Raw genomic sequence first — 16,612 nt, forward strand, 5'->3', positions numbered from 1 at the left:
ATGACGTTGTTTTGCATTGCGCTACCAAGACGTGCTGAGAACTTCGCAACCTCAATAGTTTGAACTCATCTCATACATTGCTGCGACCTACATACACCCATCAGACTATCTTCTTTGAAATTATCGCCATGCGCGTCAGTTCACGGGCCGCGCTTTGCTGGCTTCGCACAGCCGTAGACTCTGAACTTGTCGGCTCGCGTGCTCTTGTGCAAAGGCGTCCACAGCGAGACACATGCACCAGCCGTCTCTCTTGTCAGATATATTCTCGACTATGTTACAAGAGGCTTTATAGCACTAGTTCGCCTCAGCGGGAGGATACGCGCAACGTTCCTCAAACACATTACGACTTCTTCCCTACTGCCATCCCGACTGGACCTCCGCCGACAGGCCCCTTCGCGGTCGATCTACGTGCGCTCCGCAGAGAGTTCCTCCAGCTACAAGCAAAGGCGCATCCAGACCTCGCGCCACCAGAACGAAAGCGACAAGCTGAAGCCCTGTCCTCGCGAATAAATGAGGCATACAAGACCCTAAAGAACCCGCTTCTACGCGCACAATACATACTCGCAGAACGCGGCATTGAAGTTGCAGAGGACGCCGGGGCTGAGGCAGTGGGGCAAGATACACTACTGGAGGTGCTTGAGGCAAGGGAGGAGATTGAAGAGGCAGAGAAAGACGATCAAGTGCTCGCGCTGAGGAAGGTCAATCAGGGTAGGATCGAGGCTAGTGAAGAGGCTATAGCTGCTGCGTGTAGCAAACAAGACTGGGACGGTGTTAGGAAGGAGAGTATCAAGTTGCGATATTGGACAAATATCAGAGAGGCGCTGGACAATTGGCAGCCGGGGAAGCCAGTTGTTGTGCAGCATTGAGACGATGGTGTTTGGGGACAATCAAGACACTGCTAGTAATACATGAGACCTGCGAATTATGAAGGACCTATAGGTACTGCATCTCAACAGCTATATCGCGTTTGTGGTGCGTGCTGTGTTATTTCCTTGGTGGGTTAATGGTCTAGTGGACGTGATCGTAATTCTTACTTAGCGGTCCCACAGCGGCAACTTGCTTAAGTGCAACTGCCATCTGGCTTCAAGCTCTGACATTTATGCGCGTCTTTGACTACAACTTCACATCCTATATATCTTGTTCCACAGCCGTCTCGCTCATGGCATAATGAAGACGGGTCTCTGGGCGCTACCCGCTGTTCTCAAGCTGGTTCTCGCCGGCCAACACGCCTTCAGTGTGCAGGATGATCTATTAGCATTCCCACAGGTACGTCATAAACCACGGAGCGCGAACACGCGCCCAACGTCAAATGATGCACTCTTACCAACAAAAATCGCTGTTTCAAATACATGGAGCTAGGCTAACACCTTTCAGTACCGAATCAAGTTTCCCGATCGCTACGTTGCAGAAAGTCAGGCGGCATTGCATCTCTCATCCGCCGCAGACACTACGGATACTTCTGCCGACTCGCGAGACACGCAAATACTATCGCGTGACAAACAAGCGGATGATGGAGACTTCACATACAATGACGAGTCCTCTGACAGCCCAGCGACGCATGAGCTTCTGAAGCTTGAAGGCCAGGACTTCTTATGTCGAATCCCTACCGTAGCTCCACCGGCTCAATTGAACGAGACTGAGTCGCGAGCATCGGCAGAGGAGGAAGCGAACGAGCTGGCACGCGCGAACGATCGTGGCTGGGAGTTACTACAAGGGATGCAAGGTGACTGCATATACCACATGAGTGGGTGGTGGAGCTACAGTTTCTGCTACAATAAAGAGATAAAGCAGTTCCACCATCTACCTCCAAGCAAGGGAATACCTTTATATCCACCGACAGAGGACCCAAGTGTACACAGCTATGTGCTAGGAAGATTTCCCCAAAAAGGAGGCACGGAGAAGCGAGCACAGGTGGACGACATTAAGGATGAGCCAAGCGAAGAGAAAAGCCTTACGCGGCTAGAGACGAAAGGGGAGAGCAGGTATATGGTTCAAAGGTTAGGAGACGGGACAGAATGTGATCTCACGGGTAAAGAGAGAAGAATCGAAGTGCAGGTCTGTCATTTCTCAACTCACCTCTTGCTGTCGTAGGGACATTACTAAATTCGAGCATAGTTCCATTGTCATCCAAGCGCATCCGACCGCATTGGCATGATCAAGGAAGTTAGCACCTGTTCATACCTGATGGTCATCCAAACGCCACGTCTGTGTAATGATGTCGCATTTCTTCCCCCTCAAAAAGACAAGCCCAATACTATCTCGTGCGAAATCATTGTTCCAGATGATGGCCTTAGCGAACTCACCTCTAGACTCGAGCAAGTCAATGAGGTCTCCAAGGAGATGACTGCTGCTGCATCTAAGCCTACAGTGCCTCTCCGCCCGGTCATCGGCGGTATCCCTGTTGGCGCGCAACATCTTGTGGGCAAGTCCGGCCGAGAAATCGAGAAAGGTGTTGTTGTAGGCGGTGGGAAGGAGTTTCTGCTTGGAACCCTCGCTGCAAGTGATGGATTCATGATGAGTGAACGCGAGATGCGGCAGTATGAGATTCGTGTCAAAGAGATTGAGAAGGCGAAGCGCGACCTAAGTAGGCTAGCAAAGGGACAGGTCTGGAGGCTAGACCTTGTCGATACTCCTCGAGGAAGAGAGTTCAGGGGAATCATTGAAACCGCAGATGTCAAGGAAGATGAAGATGCAGATGGGCAGGAAGGTAGTGAGGAAGTGTATAAGGAGGACTTATAGGCATGTGCATATACATCCTTACGACCTTTATTCGCGAGATGTGAATGTAGAAATGCTCACGATAGCATCGCTCATCGTCCTCTGCTCGATGCGTACGCTGCTCGCTGCTTGATTACTAGCAGCTCAGACACCAATCCATCCAATGCCCTAACTCCACTCGCGAAGTCAATCACTGCTGCTCTACACCGAGTCCTCTGCTCCTCTATCGCACAGTCCTCCAACCCCCTATCAGCCCCGCCTCGAGACCACACTCCTAATCCTTTATTTACTACGCCGCACTCTTCCACTTGACCACATGTCCCACCAGGTCACGCGCCCATCGATCCATTTCCCTCAAACGCTCTCGAGTCAAGCCCCCAGTGAAACCTTCCCTTTCAAGCATACGGAATCTCTCATCACTACTGCGCAGCGAGTTACGGCACTGGCACTCTTAGCTTGGCCAACCTCGCGCTTCCAAGAAGCGCCTGCCGCGCGCATCTTGGCTGGATTGGGAGTTGGAGTGGGAGGGAGAGTCATGTGTGATTGTGATGAAATGCTGGGATCCCCCTTGCTTCGCAGTCTGTCTTATCCTGGCGATAACGATATCCTTTGAGAACATACATCCTGGCGGGTTCTAGCGCGATCCTGATCCTCGCGGGAAGCCGGTGATGAGGAAGGACCCGAGAGTGCGGCGTAGGGTAACGATTTTGTGGGTTACGATCGCGTCCTGGTGGACGGGTGGACCGTCGTGCTGGGACTGCGGCTGCGGCTGAGTGGCGAGAGGAGGCACATGTGAGGATGGGTGTTTAGGGGTTATAGGTCCTCGGTTTAGGGCGGTGACAGGGGATGTATTGGTATTAGTGTGTTTCTGTGACTTTGATGTTTACGGTGCAGTGCTTGGGAGACAAGCTGTATTGGCATGCAGGGTCAGGCGAGACGGTTGGTATTGGAAGATTCAGGTGAATGTGTGAATCATGTGCATGAGTCGTAGTTGACTCGAGGTCGGATGGATTACTATGTCTTCTCATTGTGTTCTGGTGCGTGCACGCAAGTCGAGTGGACTAGGAATTGACAGTTCGTGGTCAAGATATGATTTTACTGTGTCATTACATCTTCGAACTAGGTCTTCAGGTATGGTGTCACACTTGATACTGTCTATCCTCACTTGTATGTAAAGCACTAGCGATGCTCGGACAATGCTCTGACTGACTACGTCATCGACAGCGAAGAAATCTGTCGCGTATGAGACTTAGTAACCTTTATGAGAGGCTTGGATGTTTCATTTCTCATGCACTCATTATTCTCTTGAAGTCATATAGAGGTCTGAACTCTCTAATCCATATATCAAATTGCTTTCTTAGACATACTCTGTCAACAGCCCGGCTCACACGTCGACTCAGCAAGACTCAATGTTCTTCGATGCACAGACTCCTCATATATTCCACTCGTCTCTATTCACAATAAATCGTTCCTTCGTCACAAAACATACCATAATAATTCATGACTCTGAGCTTTAAGACCATCGCGACATGTCAGACTTTCCAAGCTGCTGTTCTCCAAGACCGAGATATGCATTTCTGTTCCATTTGCGTTACTGCATACTACTCATGTCAAGGACAGCTTGATGACTCAGGTTTGAGCTCACATTTTAGGATGAAGTTAGATGGAATAGCAGAGTCAGATAGTGCCAAGTGCTCGTTCAGGAGTCAGATCGGCCTTCTAGAAAGATTCACGCAAGTAGTGGAGACTTACCAAAGGGGAAGTTCCTTATGATGGAGATGTTTCATCGCTATGCTTATACGAACTGTATGATGTGTAAATGAAGTATGTCTTAGTGTCATTTACGTTGAATAAGCTGTCAACATAAGACAGAACACATCCATGATACACTCTCATTATGAACTACGCGATCGTATGCAACGCTTTATGCTCCCAATCACAGTTCACCTATAATGTTTCTTACTTCAGATGAACATGCGTTCGCATTGGAGATGTAATTGCTTATTCGTCTGGCCGCTGCCGTCCAATGGTAGCTTTGGTTTCTGAGTATCATCCTAAACCCATATAGCCACTGGATATAAGCAGCACTTACACGCACGATAACTAATTATCCTTCCCATACAGAGCATTCTATGAGGCATGCACTATTCTCTTGCTGTACTCCTGGCCCCACGGCATAACCCGGCGGAGTTAACAGCTAGACATTTGTAAGCCTGGGGCAGAAACCTGGACACGCCACTCTTAAACATGATGCGCCTTACAAATATGACTCTATCTATCTTATCCATATAAAGCACCAGACTCACACGCTCAATTACAGCAGTAGAATCGCCCTTCAAACCGTCTCTCTCAGGCTCGCATACATATATCATGGCATCATCCACCGCTGCCATCCTCCCACGACCCCGTCGCGTCATCGCATCAAACTTACCCCTGTCCGTAAACGCAGAAGGGAAGAATGAGCCAGGCGTCGAAGTACGAGCAGAGGTATTGCCGTCAGAGAGTCTCTTTGGAGGCACGCTGATCAGGCATCGCGTTGGCACACATAGACAAGTGCCTAGTAGCAACGATGGCTCGTAGGTGTCCCTGTCCAGCACAGGACGAAAAGCGTTATCGCTCCGTTGACTGACAGTGAAAGGGGCGAGCTGCCTCTCGACGATATCCCGGGCGCCGGAATCGCGCTTCCGGGTGGTTTGAATATTTACTATCTGGACATTGCGCCTCGGACGGTTGGTGTGATGGTAGGCTCGCTTCCTTGTTTGCACAAAGCATTAGAAATTTGTACTGATAAGCAATAGCACCGCACGACGTCTACGGACTATGTAATAGTTCTGAATGGCACACTCACTCTCACGACGCCCGATGAGCAAGCGTATTCTGTCATAGATGGGAAGCCGGATTATAGCCAGCCTGTGGAAACGTTGTGTAAAGAAGGGGAGGTTATTGTGCAACGAGGCATGATGCATGCGTACGTACAGTCGTTACTGGGAGACTGTGTGGGTTGTGTAGCTGACGAGTTCAGGATTTCGAATCACACGGACGAGTGGGTGCGTGCGCTAGGTGTCGTGATTGGCTCGGAGCCTAATCGTGTGAGTGGTGAGACGGGAGAGAAAGTTTTGAATGATGTATTTTTGAATAACTAGCTCATCTACATTGGCGAAGAAGGATAGTTATAAAGTGATAGGCTATGAACGTGTTGTCAGTTCTTCTTATCAGCCCAGAGTCTTCCCTTTGAGGAAATCCCTGACTTCAGCAAGGCCTGAGATACCAAGCTGTTCTCCAGTTAGTATGGGGAAAGTTAGAGTGCCAATACCATTCAATACTCACATCTTTCGGCGTGATTAGCCCCAACTCCTTGACAGCTTTGTCGCCACCATAATAGCCGGGACTGCTAATGTATTCCATCATCTCACCCAATTCCATACCCATCCCACCGGGCATAATCTTGTCCATAAACTCAACCGTACAACGCTGGTATTTGACCGGCTTACCCAAATTCTGGCTCCAAATTTGTGCTATCTCATCAAAGCTGATTTCAGTGCCATATGCCATGAGATTCTTGCCTGGGCTGGACTTCACGAGGGCTTTCACACAGATACCAGTATCTTTCGTGGGATGGTACATTGGAATCTGCTTGTCACCATCGGTGGGAAAGCTCAGAACGTAGCCATTCGGGGTCTACCATAGTCAGTGGTGTACTTGCACAGCAATTTCAGGAGCAAAGAGGAAACTCACTTCCTTAGGCGTCATCATATTCTCGAGGTTGGTCATGAAGAATGGAGGTTGGAAGAAGGATGATTTCTGGTACAGTTCAGGGTACGTGGTTTGTAGATACTCGACTACGCGCCATTTGCCCTCGAAATGGTAGTTCCACGTGATCTTTCCATCAGACCACTTCTTACTGTCGCTAAGGACACTCAAGACGAGAATGTCCAGAGTATCCGCGGTCGCCTGAGCTGCATCGACAATATTCTTGCCTTGCTGGATCTCAGCATCGTAGGAGATGACATTGATGGGCTTGCCGGTATCTTTGGCTTTCTGCTGATTAGCGGGGATTCGCATTTGCTGCCAGAAGTCTGTGACTCCGAAGATGGCATTAGAGCCCTTGAATGCCGTCTTCAAGCTCGTGACATCATCTAGGTCGGCCCCGACCATCTCGACGCCTTTGTCACTCCATGTTTTGCTGGATGCTTTAGTTGGGTCACGGCTGATGCCGCGGATCTTCCAGCCTGGCTCGTTTAGGAACGCTTCAGCAACTGACGCGCCCTTGAGTATGTTGATCAGTGGTTTGGTTGAGCACTGGACAACATGGTACGAACCTGATTGCCAGTGATCCCAACGATAGTAATAATCTTCTCAGCCATTGCTCCAGGAGTGATGTGACTTGTACGTGTAAAATGTGCTTCTTGAGGGATAATTGAAACTCTCGAATGAGAAGCGAATGTACCGATAACCTGAATCAATGTTATTCAATCTGGAGCTTATATGTCAATCTGATGCTTGTAGCACGGACCCCGCCCCGCGATCGGTCCGTTGCGGAAAGTGGGTCTCGCACGAGAGATCGGTCATTGACAATTGATCTATCCGGATCGCTCTATTCGGTCCTTATAAGATCTTCTTGGTCTGAAAATAGGTCGCTGGAAAGATATGGTCACACACGACGTCAGCTTCGAGTTGAGTATGCTGTATTTCCTATGGCCACCACCTCACGATGACAAACCGGTGCTCGGCCTTAACAGGCAGCAATGTTCACCACGGAATACGCCTCTCAGCTTCTGGCATTCCAAAGACTGTAGACATTGTGGTACCATGTAGACATGCAGGGTAATCTAGAATCCATGCATTGTCGGAATCCTATTACTCCTAGCACTCATACGCGAGGGGGTTTGCCCCTCTCTGCTTCTCTAGCTCAAATTTCTTATATCGTTGATCTTAAAGGTAGATACATAAGATGTGAGCATAAACGAGGGCCAAGACAAATAGGATTCAGGCGACCACCGCGTGGACCTATCATCGGTCTGTTTAGACGACGGTGAGGCTGAGAGCCTAAACGGCGCTTCTATCAAGCGTTAGCCTGACTGACCCTAACATCAAACATGCGCCATTAATAAACCACAGAAAAGGTATTTGATATGCTCAAGGGCCGCGACTGGGCAGATACTCTCAATCACAAGTCGTGTGTATACGCCACTCGATACTGGTGGTATGAGCGTTCTCCACCTACCAACACTCCTACCGCCAACCGAGTCAAGAGATGTCTGCATCACAGTATTCACCTTACAGCTAGATACAGGAACTCCACGTAAGCTCAAAAGTCAATTCATATCCTTGGGGCGATAATAAAGATCACAAAGATAGTCCAATAACTGCTCCTAGATCGATATTCTCTTTTTCAACCAACGTAATGTTAAAGAGCGCGGCGCTTAGCTGAATCTCAGGGTAGATATTCCGTAAACTTTGCTTGCCAGACTATCAACTGGCTAGACACTGGCTCGTTCGACAGCAGTTCGACTGCATCAAAAGCCAAATATAAAGATCCATACAGAACAGACCTGTATAGGGTCCAGGTATTTTAACTAAGAACGATACGAGAATCTAAGAGGCTTCAAATTAGCCCTGGATCACCATTAATATAAACTGCTAGACTAAAATTATGTCTGTGGTAAAAGTTTAAAAGTCTATTGGTGAGGTAAGAATTCGTCTTTATAAGCATAAGCTCCTGCTATGTACGAACTGGATAGAGATCATAGTATGCGTATGGCCACTTCAAGACATATGCCCTGCGATGAACGTTGTACGGAATCACAGCACTGGATGATATAACTATCAGTACAGGGGGTCGCAATATGTTGATAATTCTAACCTACATTTCACCATAACACCAGGCGAGAGCATGGCACCATCTAATTTCTCCCCCTTTTTTTTCGAGATCAATGCAGCCCTCAGAATGCTCTGATCTAAGGAATTGAGTTTATAGGTCATGAAGCACGCTCACCTAAAGATAGATGAAGACGATTGCATAGTAGACAAATGGTAAACTCATTTTCGCCATGCTCTGATAATATGATTCATGGTAGAATCCTCGAGGTCTCTGGTGACCTAGCCTATCTATCTTATAAAGGCTGTTCACATCATTCGTACTGTAGTCTCAACATATGAACACAACTCTGGGAAGCTTGACATACTTTTGGGGCGGATAGAAAGATCATTTCGATAGAATTATTAACCGGCTGCACATTCCTCGAGGCTTTCTGCGACAATTTTCTCGGGCCCAGATTCCCGAGACATAACTCTCCGGATGTTGTTCAATATCAACATTCGCATGTCTGGCGATTCAAATTTCAGTAAACTATGGGAACTTGCGACCTACGAGCTTAATCGAATGCTAGCGTGTCAAGGACCCTACGAGTCTCACGATCGATGAGAACCAATGCTTAAGCTTACTTCGGCAGTGCAGGTCGCGACTTTACATATACTTCGTGGGCATCTATAGCGAACAGGCCACCGTTTGTGCGTCTGCGGAGCTGGTGTGCACGATGTTTGGTCACAACCATGATAATATTCCTCAACAGACTTCGACAGACCCTGAAAGACACCTAGATCAATGGAGAACCCTGCAGCTCCTAGTATGTGCACATGAGCGAATCGTGCCTGGGAGTTCCACTAGTAGATGCGATATATACCCAATCCAGTCACTTAGATACAGATAGAACGGGTCACTTATATCACCCAGATAGTCTCGTCAGAGCGCGAAGCTGCATTGTACGAAAGACACTAATTTCATCAATATCTCAGACGATGGTCTACTAAGAACTACGGAATGTATAGAGAATTAGACGTAGACTATGTCCGATATCACGATGTAGATGTTTATAGTACTCGGTAGGACTGATATCGTCAAATAATGCAGTAGATAAACGTGCTAGACCCTAGCGGTCCTTGACGCGGATATCACTCCGACATATATATCCGTATCGACACTATATTATATCAACTATACTCATATAGCTATGAAACATGAATCTAGTGCTTGCTTGGATAATAGCTACGATGATATAAGGGTTCCTGATCGAATAAATCAAATGTAGTTCTGCATTGCGTACTCTGCCGATGAGTAGTCGTAATGGGCTACCCATCAACTAACCTATCCTGGTCTATAGTAAGACACCACACTTCTATCCTTGTCTCTGTTAGACTTTCAAACCAGGTTGTTCGTTTCTATACCTCTCCGCCGATCGGATATTAGGCATATGAATCGACTCCGCAACACTCAACGAGCTCATGATAATCGAAAACTCATCATTTTCCTCGGAACGGTCTCGATGGTATAACACACATACGCGTAGATAGGTCTACTATCGAAGGAACCTATCGCACCTCGCGCCGTTCATGAGGCCTATCGCACAGTATAATAGCAAAGAAGCAAGAACAGATACAGATCTACATGAGTGGCACGAGAAGAGGTACCTGGAGGCGTCATGCATTTGTCGTTACTAAAAGCAGCGCCCTTGAGAGACCGGATACGCTTTCCGTCCATTGAAATGCAACGGTAGATCTAGATAGAGGGATTGAGAGTTGCATGTGAGGAAACGAGGATATTGTTGTGCGACGCGTAAGACACGGGCCCGACGAAGGTAAATGGTTCTGTTTCTCTCCCGTGTAAGACTCAGGAGGCGGCATTTGCGCTTACAAGACTGGAGGCTGTCGTGCAGTAAAGCCTTAGTTGCAGATATGGCGCTTGAGCTGTATGCAACCTGACCATCATTTGCGTTGTCACCTGCATGTCTTTTCCGCTTTCGAAGGATCATTGAACCCGTCGTAGATAAAGCAAAGCACAAAGATTTGTTGCTCGATAGTCAAAATATGTTAGGGTGGCCTGCGGCTTATAATGGTGGGAAACGTCTGTCTCGAAAGAGAAAGGCAAGCAGGTTGGGAATCGAAAGACATGCTAGGCCGGAGATTGAGTGTATCGACCGTGAGGTTACGCGATTTGTACCTAGTAGAAGACAATGGTAGCTGCAGCGGTTCGTCGTACACATGCACGCATCCTTGTTGGCGTAGGTAAGAGGCAAGCAAGGTGAGGTGTTGATCTGGGGTTGAAATGGCCCATGTGGAGGCGCTCGGCTCGTGCTATGGAGGGGATGGATCCTGGTGCACGCTAGCTCTAACTCGCCTAGCCAGCTCGGAGGTTTCCGTAAAGTGGAACTGTGGCTGTGAGAGTGGATATTGAGTGTGTATAATCGAAATAGTCTTGACTAAGATCCGCTTTGGGTATCATGCGCCAGATGTCTGTTCTGTAAAGAGATGCAAACCCTCCCAAGTCTCCAAGATTGATACCAGTGTAGAATAACTTGTCGAACACTCTCCCCATATGCAAGCCAGATTTTCAGAAAGCACGTTTTGGTGTTGCCCTCCGTCTCTTACTTCGATCGATGGCCTCAATATGTGAGCGAGAATTATACTGACTATGCATCGTTAAGCTTTCAATATTGGCCTCCACCACCTTGCTGTCCGCCATAGCCCTGGCCAGACTGCCCATAACCACCTTGGTTGTAGCCGCCACCACCACCACCGCTGTAGGAGGATTGTTGACCATAGGATTGTTGGCCATATTGCTGCTGACCACCGCCCCAGCCTGGGAGTTTTCGAGTCAGCCGAAGAATACAAGTGATGTTGCAAGTTGCTTACCACCGCCACCTCCTCGACCGTAACCACCTCCACCTCCTGAACTTCTTTAGCGGACATGGGGTTAAGGGGAATATGCAAGCATACCATAGCCACCACGGCCTCCTCGACCACCTCCGTAGCCGCCTCCAGAACCGGCCCTGTCGGTGTTGTCCTTTGCGTAATCGACACGGATCTGACGACCATCAAACCTGAGTCTCGTTATTAATACTGTTGGAGCATTTCGCAAATACGAGGTAATTCAACTCCTCGCTGCAGTTTTGGACGGGTGGGGTCTTACTCGGTGGGCTCTTCGAAGGCTCGCTTGGCTTTGATGGAATCGTTCAATTCTTCGTAGCGCACAAAGCCAAAACCTCGGCTCCTGCCGGTGTCGCGATCTTTGACGACAGTCTGCTCTTGTGTCAGGACGCGCAGGTTTGTTTGTAGGCAGTAGCGGCAACGTACAGCCTCGACTACAGAACCAAATTCCTCGAACTTCTGACGAAGGGTAGCATCATCGGTGTGCCACGCAAGCCCACTACATGAGCTGATTAGATAGTCTGTCTGATGAACGCTAGCCCGAGACATACCCAACGAAGAGCTTGAGAGTAGCTTCCCGATCCTGTTCGCCGGAGTCTTGCATGTTGCGCTTTTGACCGACGTGCGGCTTTCTCTGTGCGATGCGATTAGAAAAGTGGTAGACAAGATCTTGCCAGGAAGTGGAAGAAGGATAGAGAGTGCGCTTGGATGCGCCGCGCAACGTACGAGGCTGTTTGGTGAGGATGAGGTGAGGTAAATTTGGGACTTCACAAAGTGAGTGATAAGCTCGTAGTCGACGAGAGATAGAAGGTGATGTGAAAATTGGAAAAGTGAGACTGTTTACGAAGGTGAAAGAAGGAATGTTAAGTGTCAGGCAAGAGTGGAAGAAAGAACGACCCCTCTTTCCGTCGGGTCAGAAAGGCGCTAACGGAATCAACTCACTTACTACCACCTGAAGGGTTGATCTTTCGTACACGGAAACTGCGTAGGTATTATGATGAATGGTCTAGTCTTTCGGCTGATTAGTCCACGGTCGTCGATGATGGCAACTTCGGGCTCAGACTCTCAGAACAACGACTGCGAGAATGGAGAGAATGTGCAGCCGGTGAAGAGATTGACCAGACTGTCCGTGTAAGTGAACTGCGCGTCATTCTCCATGGCATGGACTGTCTTGTCCGCATCGGCATAGTCTAAACTGCTCAGATGCAAGAGGTGGACACGGGACCAGGCTACCATGCGGGCCATTCATTACGGACCATATGTGGCCTTATAGGGCACCAATAAAAGCAAACGGCCGAGAAAGCTCAGCTCAGTGGGCCATCACCAGTGGAATCCTGAAGCCGTGATAGGCGAGGCGATGAACGGAAGCTTGCTAGATCAACCAAAGGGCATGGGCATTCTGGACATCTCCATGGACTCCACAGGCTGCGTGGCTGGTAGTAGACACGAATCATGTTGAGGCATCAAAAAAGGTGCTGGTAGACGCAGGGACCAGGATTGTTGGCAGACGCAGTACATTGGCTGTATCTGGCCACCAGCGCTGACGGCGGGTCACTGACACCAATTAGTAGCATGAGCATGAACTTGTTCGCCGAAAATCGATGGCGTCAACCGGCGATGGTCGCTCTGGTCGACTCCTGGTGATCATTGGCAGTCCGCTAGTGTGAAGCGCGGAGAATATTGTAACAGGTGCTGCTACATAAGGTACGTACCCTCGACTCCCCGAGAGTTATTTTATGATTTGCCCAGTGCCTATTATGTATGGTTCTGGCTTGGCTCTGTTCTGTCACTGATGACTGCTTCAAAGCTACCGTCTCGTACTCACAGGTCGGGTCCTCCTATCAAGCGTCGACAAGATCATCGGAGCTGGCCCCTGACCTTGATACAAGGCAGACCCATTGCAAGGATTCTCTGCAGCATCTGGCTTTCCCGCAAGCCTACCTATGGACCGTGACCGTGTTTGTGAGAGAGGCCTGTATGAGTTATGTGTTTGCTGCATTCTGCATTCTGCATTATGCACAGGTATGCGCCATGCATGCACCAGGGCCGTATGCCATGCTGGGAATGAGAAGAGGCGGCGCGATTTTCCTTCCGGCTGGCGGACGCTAGACACCTCGGCTAAGCCCCGCGGGACCAATGGATTGGCATTCTAATTATTCGATCTGGTGTTGCTGTGATTAATGACATGGTATTAACGTGCTATCATTATACGACAAGCCGGACCGTTATATGTATGTCACGTGGTCTCGGAGTTTCGCATCTACTGTAAGTATTATTAACACATCACTTGTTCTCCATTTGCAACTCGCTGTAAGAGCGTAGCAGCTTTGGTCCAGGGAAGACTTATGGTGTCAACACAACTGGTCGTAGTATTATACACCAGACGGCAAGGCTGTCTTTACACTATCAATTCTTTCAGATCCTGACACCTAACTACAGAGCTTAATAAGACTTACAGAATGTTCTCATGGTCTGGGTCATTTGACCTTTTAACATTTGATACTGTATCTGAGCAGTACACGTGCCACTTCACGTTTCTCTTCATGTTCAATCGTGTTGCATACCTAAAGCGAGAGGATCGGACGTGTGTAAGTCATGCAGCAGGAAAGTTGAATAGCAGAAGTATTTCATCTGTGTAGAGAAACAATTAGGCTTTTGGTACCATCAGCATGGGGCAGCCGCTCCAGACGATTGCACTTTCTCGAAATGATCTTGAACAAACCTCAACTTACGATACTTCTGCTACTTCCGAGCCACACCTAAATCCGTGGAGAAGCATGGATATCAAGCGATGGCTGGATGACACCTGGTTGGTAGAGGAGGATAACAACAGCATTGAGCAAGCTGGAGCCAGCGAAACGAAGAAGCGGAAACAATCTCCCAGGCATCCGTCTGACAGCTCCATTATCCAGCCTGCTTTTTGCACATTCGCTACACCCCAGGAAACCACAAATGCTCGCGATCGAGTTCTACAGAAGGCTGAAGCATCCACGCGTTCGTCTAGCTGTTCGAGCCGCTTGACTCGGAGCTCTAAAACTTCCAGTGACCGATATGATCGAAAGCCTAGGCGCAAGACTCGGACCGATCGATATGAGTACAAAGAAAGCGAAACAAAGGACTGCAGAGACCAGAACAGGAAGAAAGAAAAGCACCATCGTAAAGCCGAACGGAAACGAAAGGGCAGGGAGAGGCGTGAGAAGCGTGGCGTGGGCATCGTGCAGTCTTTTCATGCAAAGAATGTTAAAAAGGAGCGACTCACGGTGCGGCCGTTGTTACAAGGACTAGGACCTTCTCTGACCATCACTGCAGCTCAAATTGTCGGATTCGGTCGGCTTGTTCGGGCGCGGGAAGGCCTCGTCGCCTGCTAAGGGTCGTGGATGTAACAATGATGCCACTACAGCTCGACAAGAGGCTGACTTCGTGCAGTACCTGATTTGGTTTTCTCGGAAATGCGCTTCTTGCAAAAGCGAAAGAAGCCGTCCGAGGAACAGCAGAAGAGAGAAGCTCAAACAAAAAGGAGGAAAACCAAAGACCAGACCAGAAGTAATGAGCAAGAGATTTCGGCGTACTTCAAAATGCGAGATCAATCATCAAAGATCGACCATATAGGACAGGTGCTTCATGAGCCATGCCATCTAGTTCCAGAACGTGCTAGATGTAGAGCTGCCGAAACATCCGGTTTCACACAACCTGACGTGGAGCCCTCGCAGAAGGCGTCATCAGCTCGAGAGACTCGAGGCATGCAGCCACCTAGCAGTAGCTACTTACTATGGTCTGAATCGATCAGAGCAACAAGTGTAGGAATACCGTCAGGCGAGATCGCCAAGGATGAAACCTCGATGAAACTTGTGTCAGGTGTCTCCATACGTCCTCGAGTCGTCGGTGATCATTGCAAACCTATTCACCGTGCTTTCGAGCAAATGAGGCCAGTCAGAACATCCGAAGAGGGCCAGCCCAGATCACCAATTAGGTCCAGAAGTGAGCCTGTGGTGGGAGACATCAGCAGCCTTCCTAGTCGACCAGTCGTGCTTACGCCCATCATGATTGATTCAGGCTTGTTTACAGCTAAAGCTTCATCAACTCCGACGAGAAACATCAGGACAGTATGTAGTCCATTACATGCACTCAAACAGCCAAATATCGAGCTTGAACCTCATAAAATAGATCCCCAGCAAGAGGAGTATGAATCGGGCATTCCTAGGGAGTTGCATAGAAGTGCCGACGCGACTCTTACCACCTCACATGGAGATATGTGCGATATTGAACCGAGAAGCTCTTCATCCCTAGCTAAAATTCTTATGACGTGTGAAAGGGCCACCAGTAAGCCTTTATCTAGCACAGTGAGAAATGAATATAGGGGATGTTGCGCGCCGGCGCATATGCTCAGAGACCATACAGCCGGTGCACGCATGTTGCCTGATACAGACCAGTCGGCAACATGTTCACCCTCATTTGGCATCATGTCGTCTGAAGCAGGACCACTGGAGGCCCGGAATTCCTTCTTTGCGTCGGCGGATCAATGGAATTGGGAACATAGGTCAGTTCAAGCCCCTTGGATACCTGAAATCGAAGGAGATGGCGAAGATCTACCGGAGGAATATGTTGAAGGGTCTGTACAGGGACCTGCTTTCGAGACTCTAGGCTCGACGTTTGTACAAGGTGGGATTGACCTATTCGATATTGAAAAAGGGAATTCTGACGAGTTTGACGAAGAATATTGTGATCGGAGCGAGACCAAACGGGATGAGAATATAGTATATGAAGGACTTCGACGCCCAAATAGGCTGTATTGAATGATATAGATATAAGTCGAGTCTGCACCGCAAACTGAAAAGCGAAGAAGCTCGTTGCCAATTCACAATGACTTGAAAACAGTTCGTGTGGCTTACTAAGCTTGGCACGAGACTTACTCCATATGTCGTAGCGCATCCCTGAAGCAGTTCCGGACGCAACAAATCTTTCCCGAGGTCCCTCCATCACTGGTTACAGTGTGTCTCGTGATTATCGTGGACGAGAGGGCTTAGGGGTTTGACCAGGAGCTCTAACCAGGAGCTGATGAGGATCCTTCGAGCAATTGACAGCAACAAAGCCAAAGGAGGCCTCTTCTCAATTTGTCCATTCAGGCGTCGGGTAGTCTTACACAGACTGCCGACCGTGACGATTACTACGCTGGCCGCCACTTCATCCCGGG

At 48.8% G+C, this 16,612-nt stretch overlaps 6 protein-coding genes across 6 annotated transcripts; 4 read left to right on the forward strand and 2 right to left on the reverse strand.

Moving 5' to 3' along the window:
• Positions 1 to 45: 45 nt before the first annotated feature.
• On the forward strand, positions 46 to 1,274 carry EJ05DRAFT_74804 (Co-chaperone Hsc20). Its single transcript, XM_033749952.1, has one exon. It carries the CDS (start codon positions 129 to 131, stop codon positions 864 to 866), a length of 738 nt encoding a protein of 245 aa, XP_033599180.1. The 5' UTR covers positions 46 to 128; the 3' UTR covers positions 867 to 1,274.
• EJ05DRAFT_75077 (uncharacterized protein) lies at positions 1,066 to 2,887 on the forward strand. The gene is made up of 3 exons (XM_033749954.1): positions 1,066 to 1,266; positions 1,375 to 2,055; positions 2,116 to 2,887. Exons 1-3 carry the CDS (start codon positions 1,168 to 1,170, stop codon positions 2,737 to 2,739), a joined length of 1,404 nt encoding a protein of 467 aa, XP_033599181.1. The 5' UTR covers positions 1,066 to 1,167; the 3' UTR covers positions 2,740 to 2,887.
• A 1,947-nt stretch (positions 2,888 to 4,834) lies between these two features.
• EJ05DRAFT_75016 (uncharacterized protein) lies at positions 4,835 to 5,991 on the forward strand. The gene is made up of 5 exons (XM_033749953.1): positions 4,835 to 5,294; positions 5,357 to 5,459; positions 5,517 to 5,686; positions 5,741 to 5,916; positions 5,976 to 5,991. Exons 1-4 carry the CDS (start codon positions 5,089 to 5,091, stop codon positions 5,859 to 5,861), a joined length of 600 nt encoding a protein of 199 aa, XP_033599182.1. The 5' UTR covers positions 4,835 to 5,088; the 3' UTR covers positions 5,862 to 5,916; positions 5,976 to 5,991.
• On the reverse strand, positions 5,813 to 7,144 carry EJ05DRAFT_477820 (NAD(P)-binding protein). Its single transcript, XM_033744320.1, has 4 exons — positions 7,038 to 7,144; positions 6,454 to 6,984; positions 6,046 to 6,396; positions 5,813 to 5,990 (listed from the first exon to the last, which is right to left on the reverse strand). The coding sequence occupies exons 1-4, from the start codon at positions 7,080 to 7,082 to the stop codon at positions 5,931 to 5,933; spliced, it is 987 nt and encodes a 328-aa protein (XP_033599183.1). The 5' UTR covers positions 7,083 to 7,144; the 3' UTR covers positions 5,813 to 5,930.
• Positions 7,145 to 11,420: 4,276 nt separating this feature from the next.
• EJ05DRAFT_477823 (uncharacterized protein) lies at positions 11,421 to 12,090 on the reverse strand. The gene is made up of 2 exons (XM_033744321.1): positions 11,848 to 12,090; positions 11,421 to 11,793 (listed from the first exon to the last, which is right to left on the reverse strand). The coding sequence occupies exons 1-2, from the start codon at positions 11,968 to 11,970 to the stop codon at positions 11,680 to 11,682; spliced, it is 237 nt and encodes a 78-aa protein (XP_033599184.1). The 5' UTR covers positions 11,971 to 12,090; the 3' UTR covers positions 11,421 to 11,679.
• Positions 12,091 to 14,090: 2,000 nt separating this feature from the next.
• On the forward strand, positions 14,091 to 16,214 carry EJ05DRAFT_502228 (uncharacterized protein; the record flags this gene model as incomplete). Its single annotated transcript, XM_033747221.1, has 4 exons — positions 14,091 to 14,681; positions 14,731 to 14,800; positions 14,848 to 15,741; positions 15,820 to 16,214. The coding sequence occupies 4 exons, from the start codon at positions 14,091 to 14,093 to the stop codon at positions 16,212 to 16,214; spliced, it is 1,950 nt and encodes a 649-aa protein (XP_033599185.1).
• Between the last annotated feature and the right edge of the window lie 398 nt (positions 16,215 to 16,612).

The sequence above is a fragment of the Pseudovirgaria hyperparasitica genome (assembly GCF_010093815.1).
Source record: "Pseudovirgaria hyperparasitica strain CBS 121739 unplaced genomic scaffold EJ05scaffold_11, whole genome shotgun sequence".
NCBI classification, from domain to species: Eukaryota; Fungi; Ascomycota; class Dothideomycetes; order Acrospermales; family Acrospermaceae; genus Pseudovirgaria; species Pseudovirgaria hyperparasitica.

What these genes read in the sequence shown, in the direction of transcription:
- EJ05DRAFT_74804 (XM_033749952.1), top strand. Translation starts at nt 129, where the DNA reads ATGCGCGTCAGTTCACGGGCCGCGCTTTGCTGGCTTCGCACAGCCGTA.
- EJ05DRAFT_75077 (XM_033749954.1), top strand. Translation starts at nt 1,168, where the DNA reads ATGAAGACGGGTCTCTGGGCGCTACCCGCTGTTCTCAAGCTGGTTCTC. An exon ending in ATCTATTAGCATTCCCACAG is followed by an intron (nt 1,267 to 1,374) that starts GTACGTCATAAA and finishes AACACCTTTCAG; the next exon opens with TACCGAATCAAGTTTCCCGA. An exon ending in AGAGAAGAATCGAAGTGCAG is followed by an intron (nt 2,056 to 2,115) that starts GTCTGTCATTTC and finishes ATTCGAGCATAG; the next exon opens with TTCCATTGTCATCCAAGCGC.
- EJ05DRAFT_75016 (XM_033749953.1), top strand. Translation starts at nt 5,089, where the DNA reads ATGGCATCATCCACCGCTGCCATCCTCCCACGACCCCGTCGCGTCATC. An exon ending in CCTAGTAGCAACGATGGCTC is followed by an intron (nt 5,295 to 5,356) that starts GTAGGTGTCCCT and finishes TGACAGTGAAAG; the next exon opens with GGGCGAGCTGCCTCTCGACG. An exon ending in CAACGAGGCATGATGCATGC is followed by an intron (nt 5,687 to 5,740) that starts GTACGTACAGTC and finishes TGACGAGTTCAG; the next exon opens with GATTTCGAATCACACGGACG.
- EJ05DRAFT_477820 (XM_033744320.1), bottom strand. Translation starts at nt 7,082, where the DNA reads ATGGCTGAGAAGATTATTACTATCGTTGGGATCACTGGCAATCAG. An exon ending in ATATGATGACGCCTAAGGAA is followed by an intron (nt 6,397 to 6,453) that starts GTGAGTTTCCTC and finishes TGACTATGGTAG; the next exon opens with ACCCCGAATGGCTACGTTCT. An exon ending in GGCTAATCACGCCGAAAGAT is followed by an intron (nt 5,991 to 6,045) that starts GTGAGTATTGAA and finishes ACTGGAGAACAG; the next exon opens with CTTGGTATCTCAGGCCTTGC.
- EJ05DRAFT_477823 (XM_033744321.1), bottom strand. Translation starts at nt 11,970, where the DNA reads ATGTCTCGGGCTAGCGTTCATCAGACAGACTATCTAATCAGCTCATGT. An exon ending in TTGGTTCTGTAGTCGAGGCT is followed by an intron (nt 11,794 to 11,847) that starts GTACGTTGCCGC and finishes ACACAAGAGCAG; the next exon opens with ACTGTCGTCAAAGATCGCGA.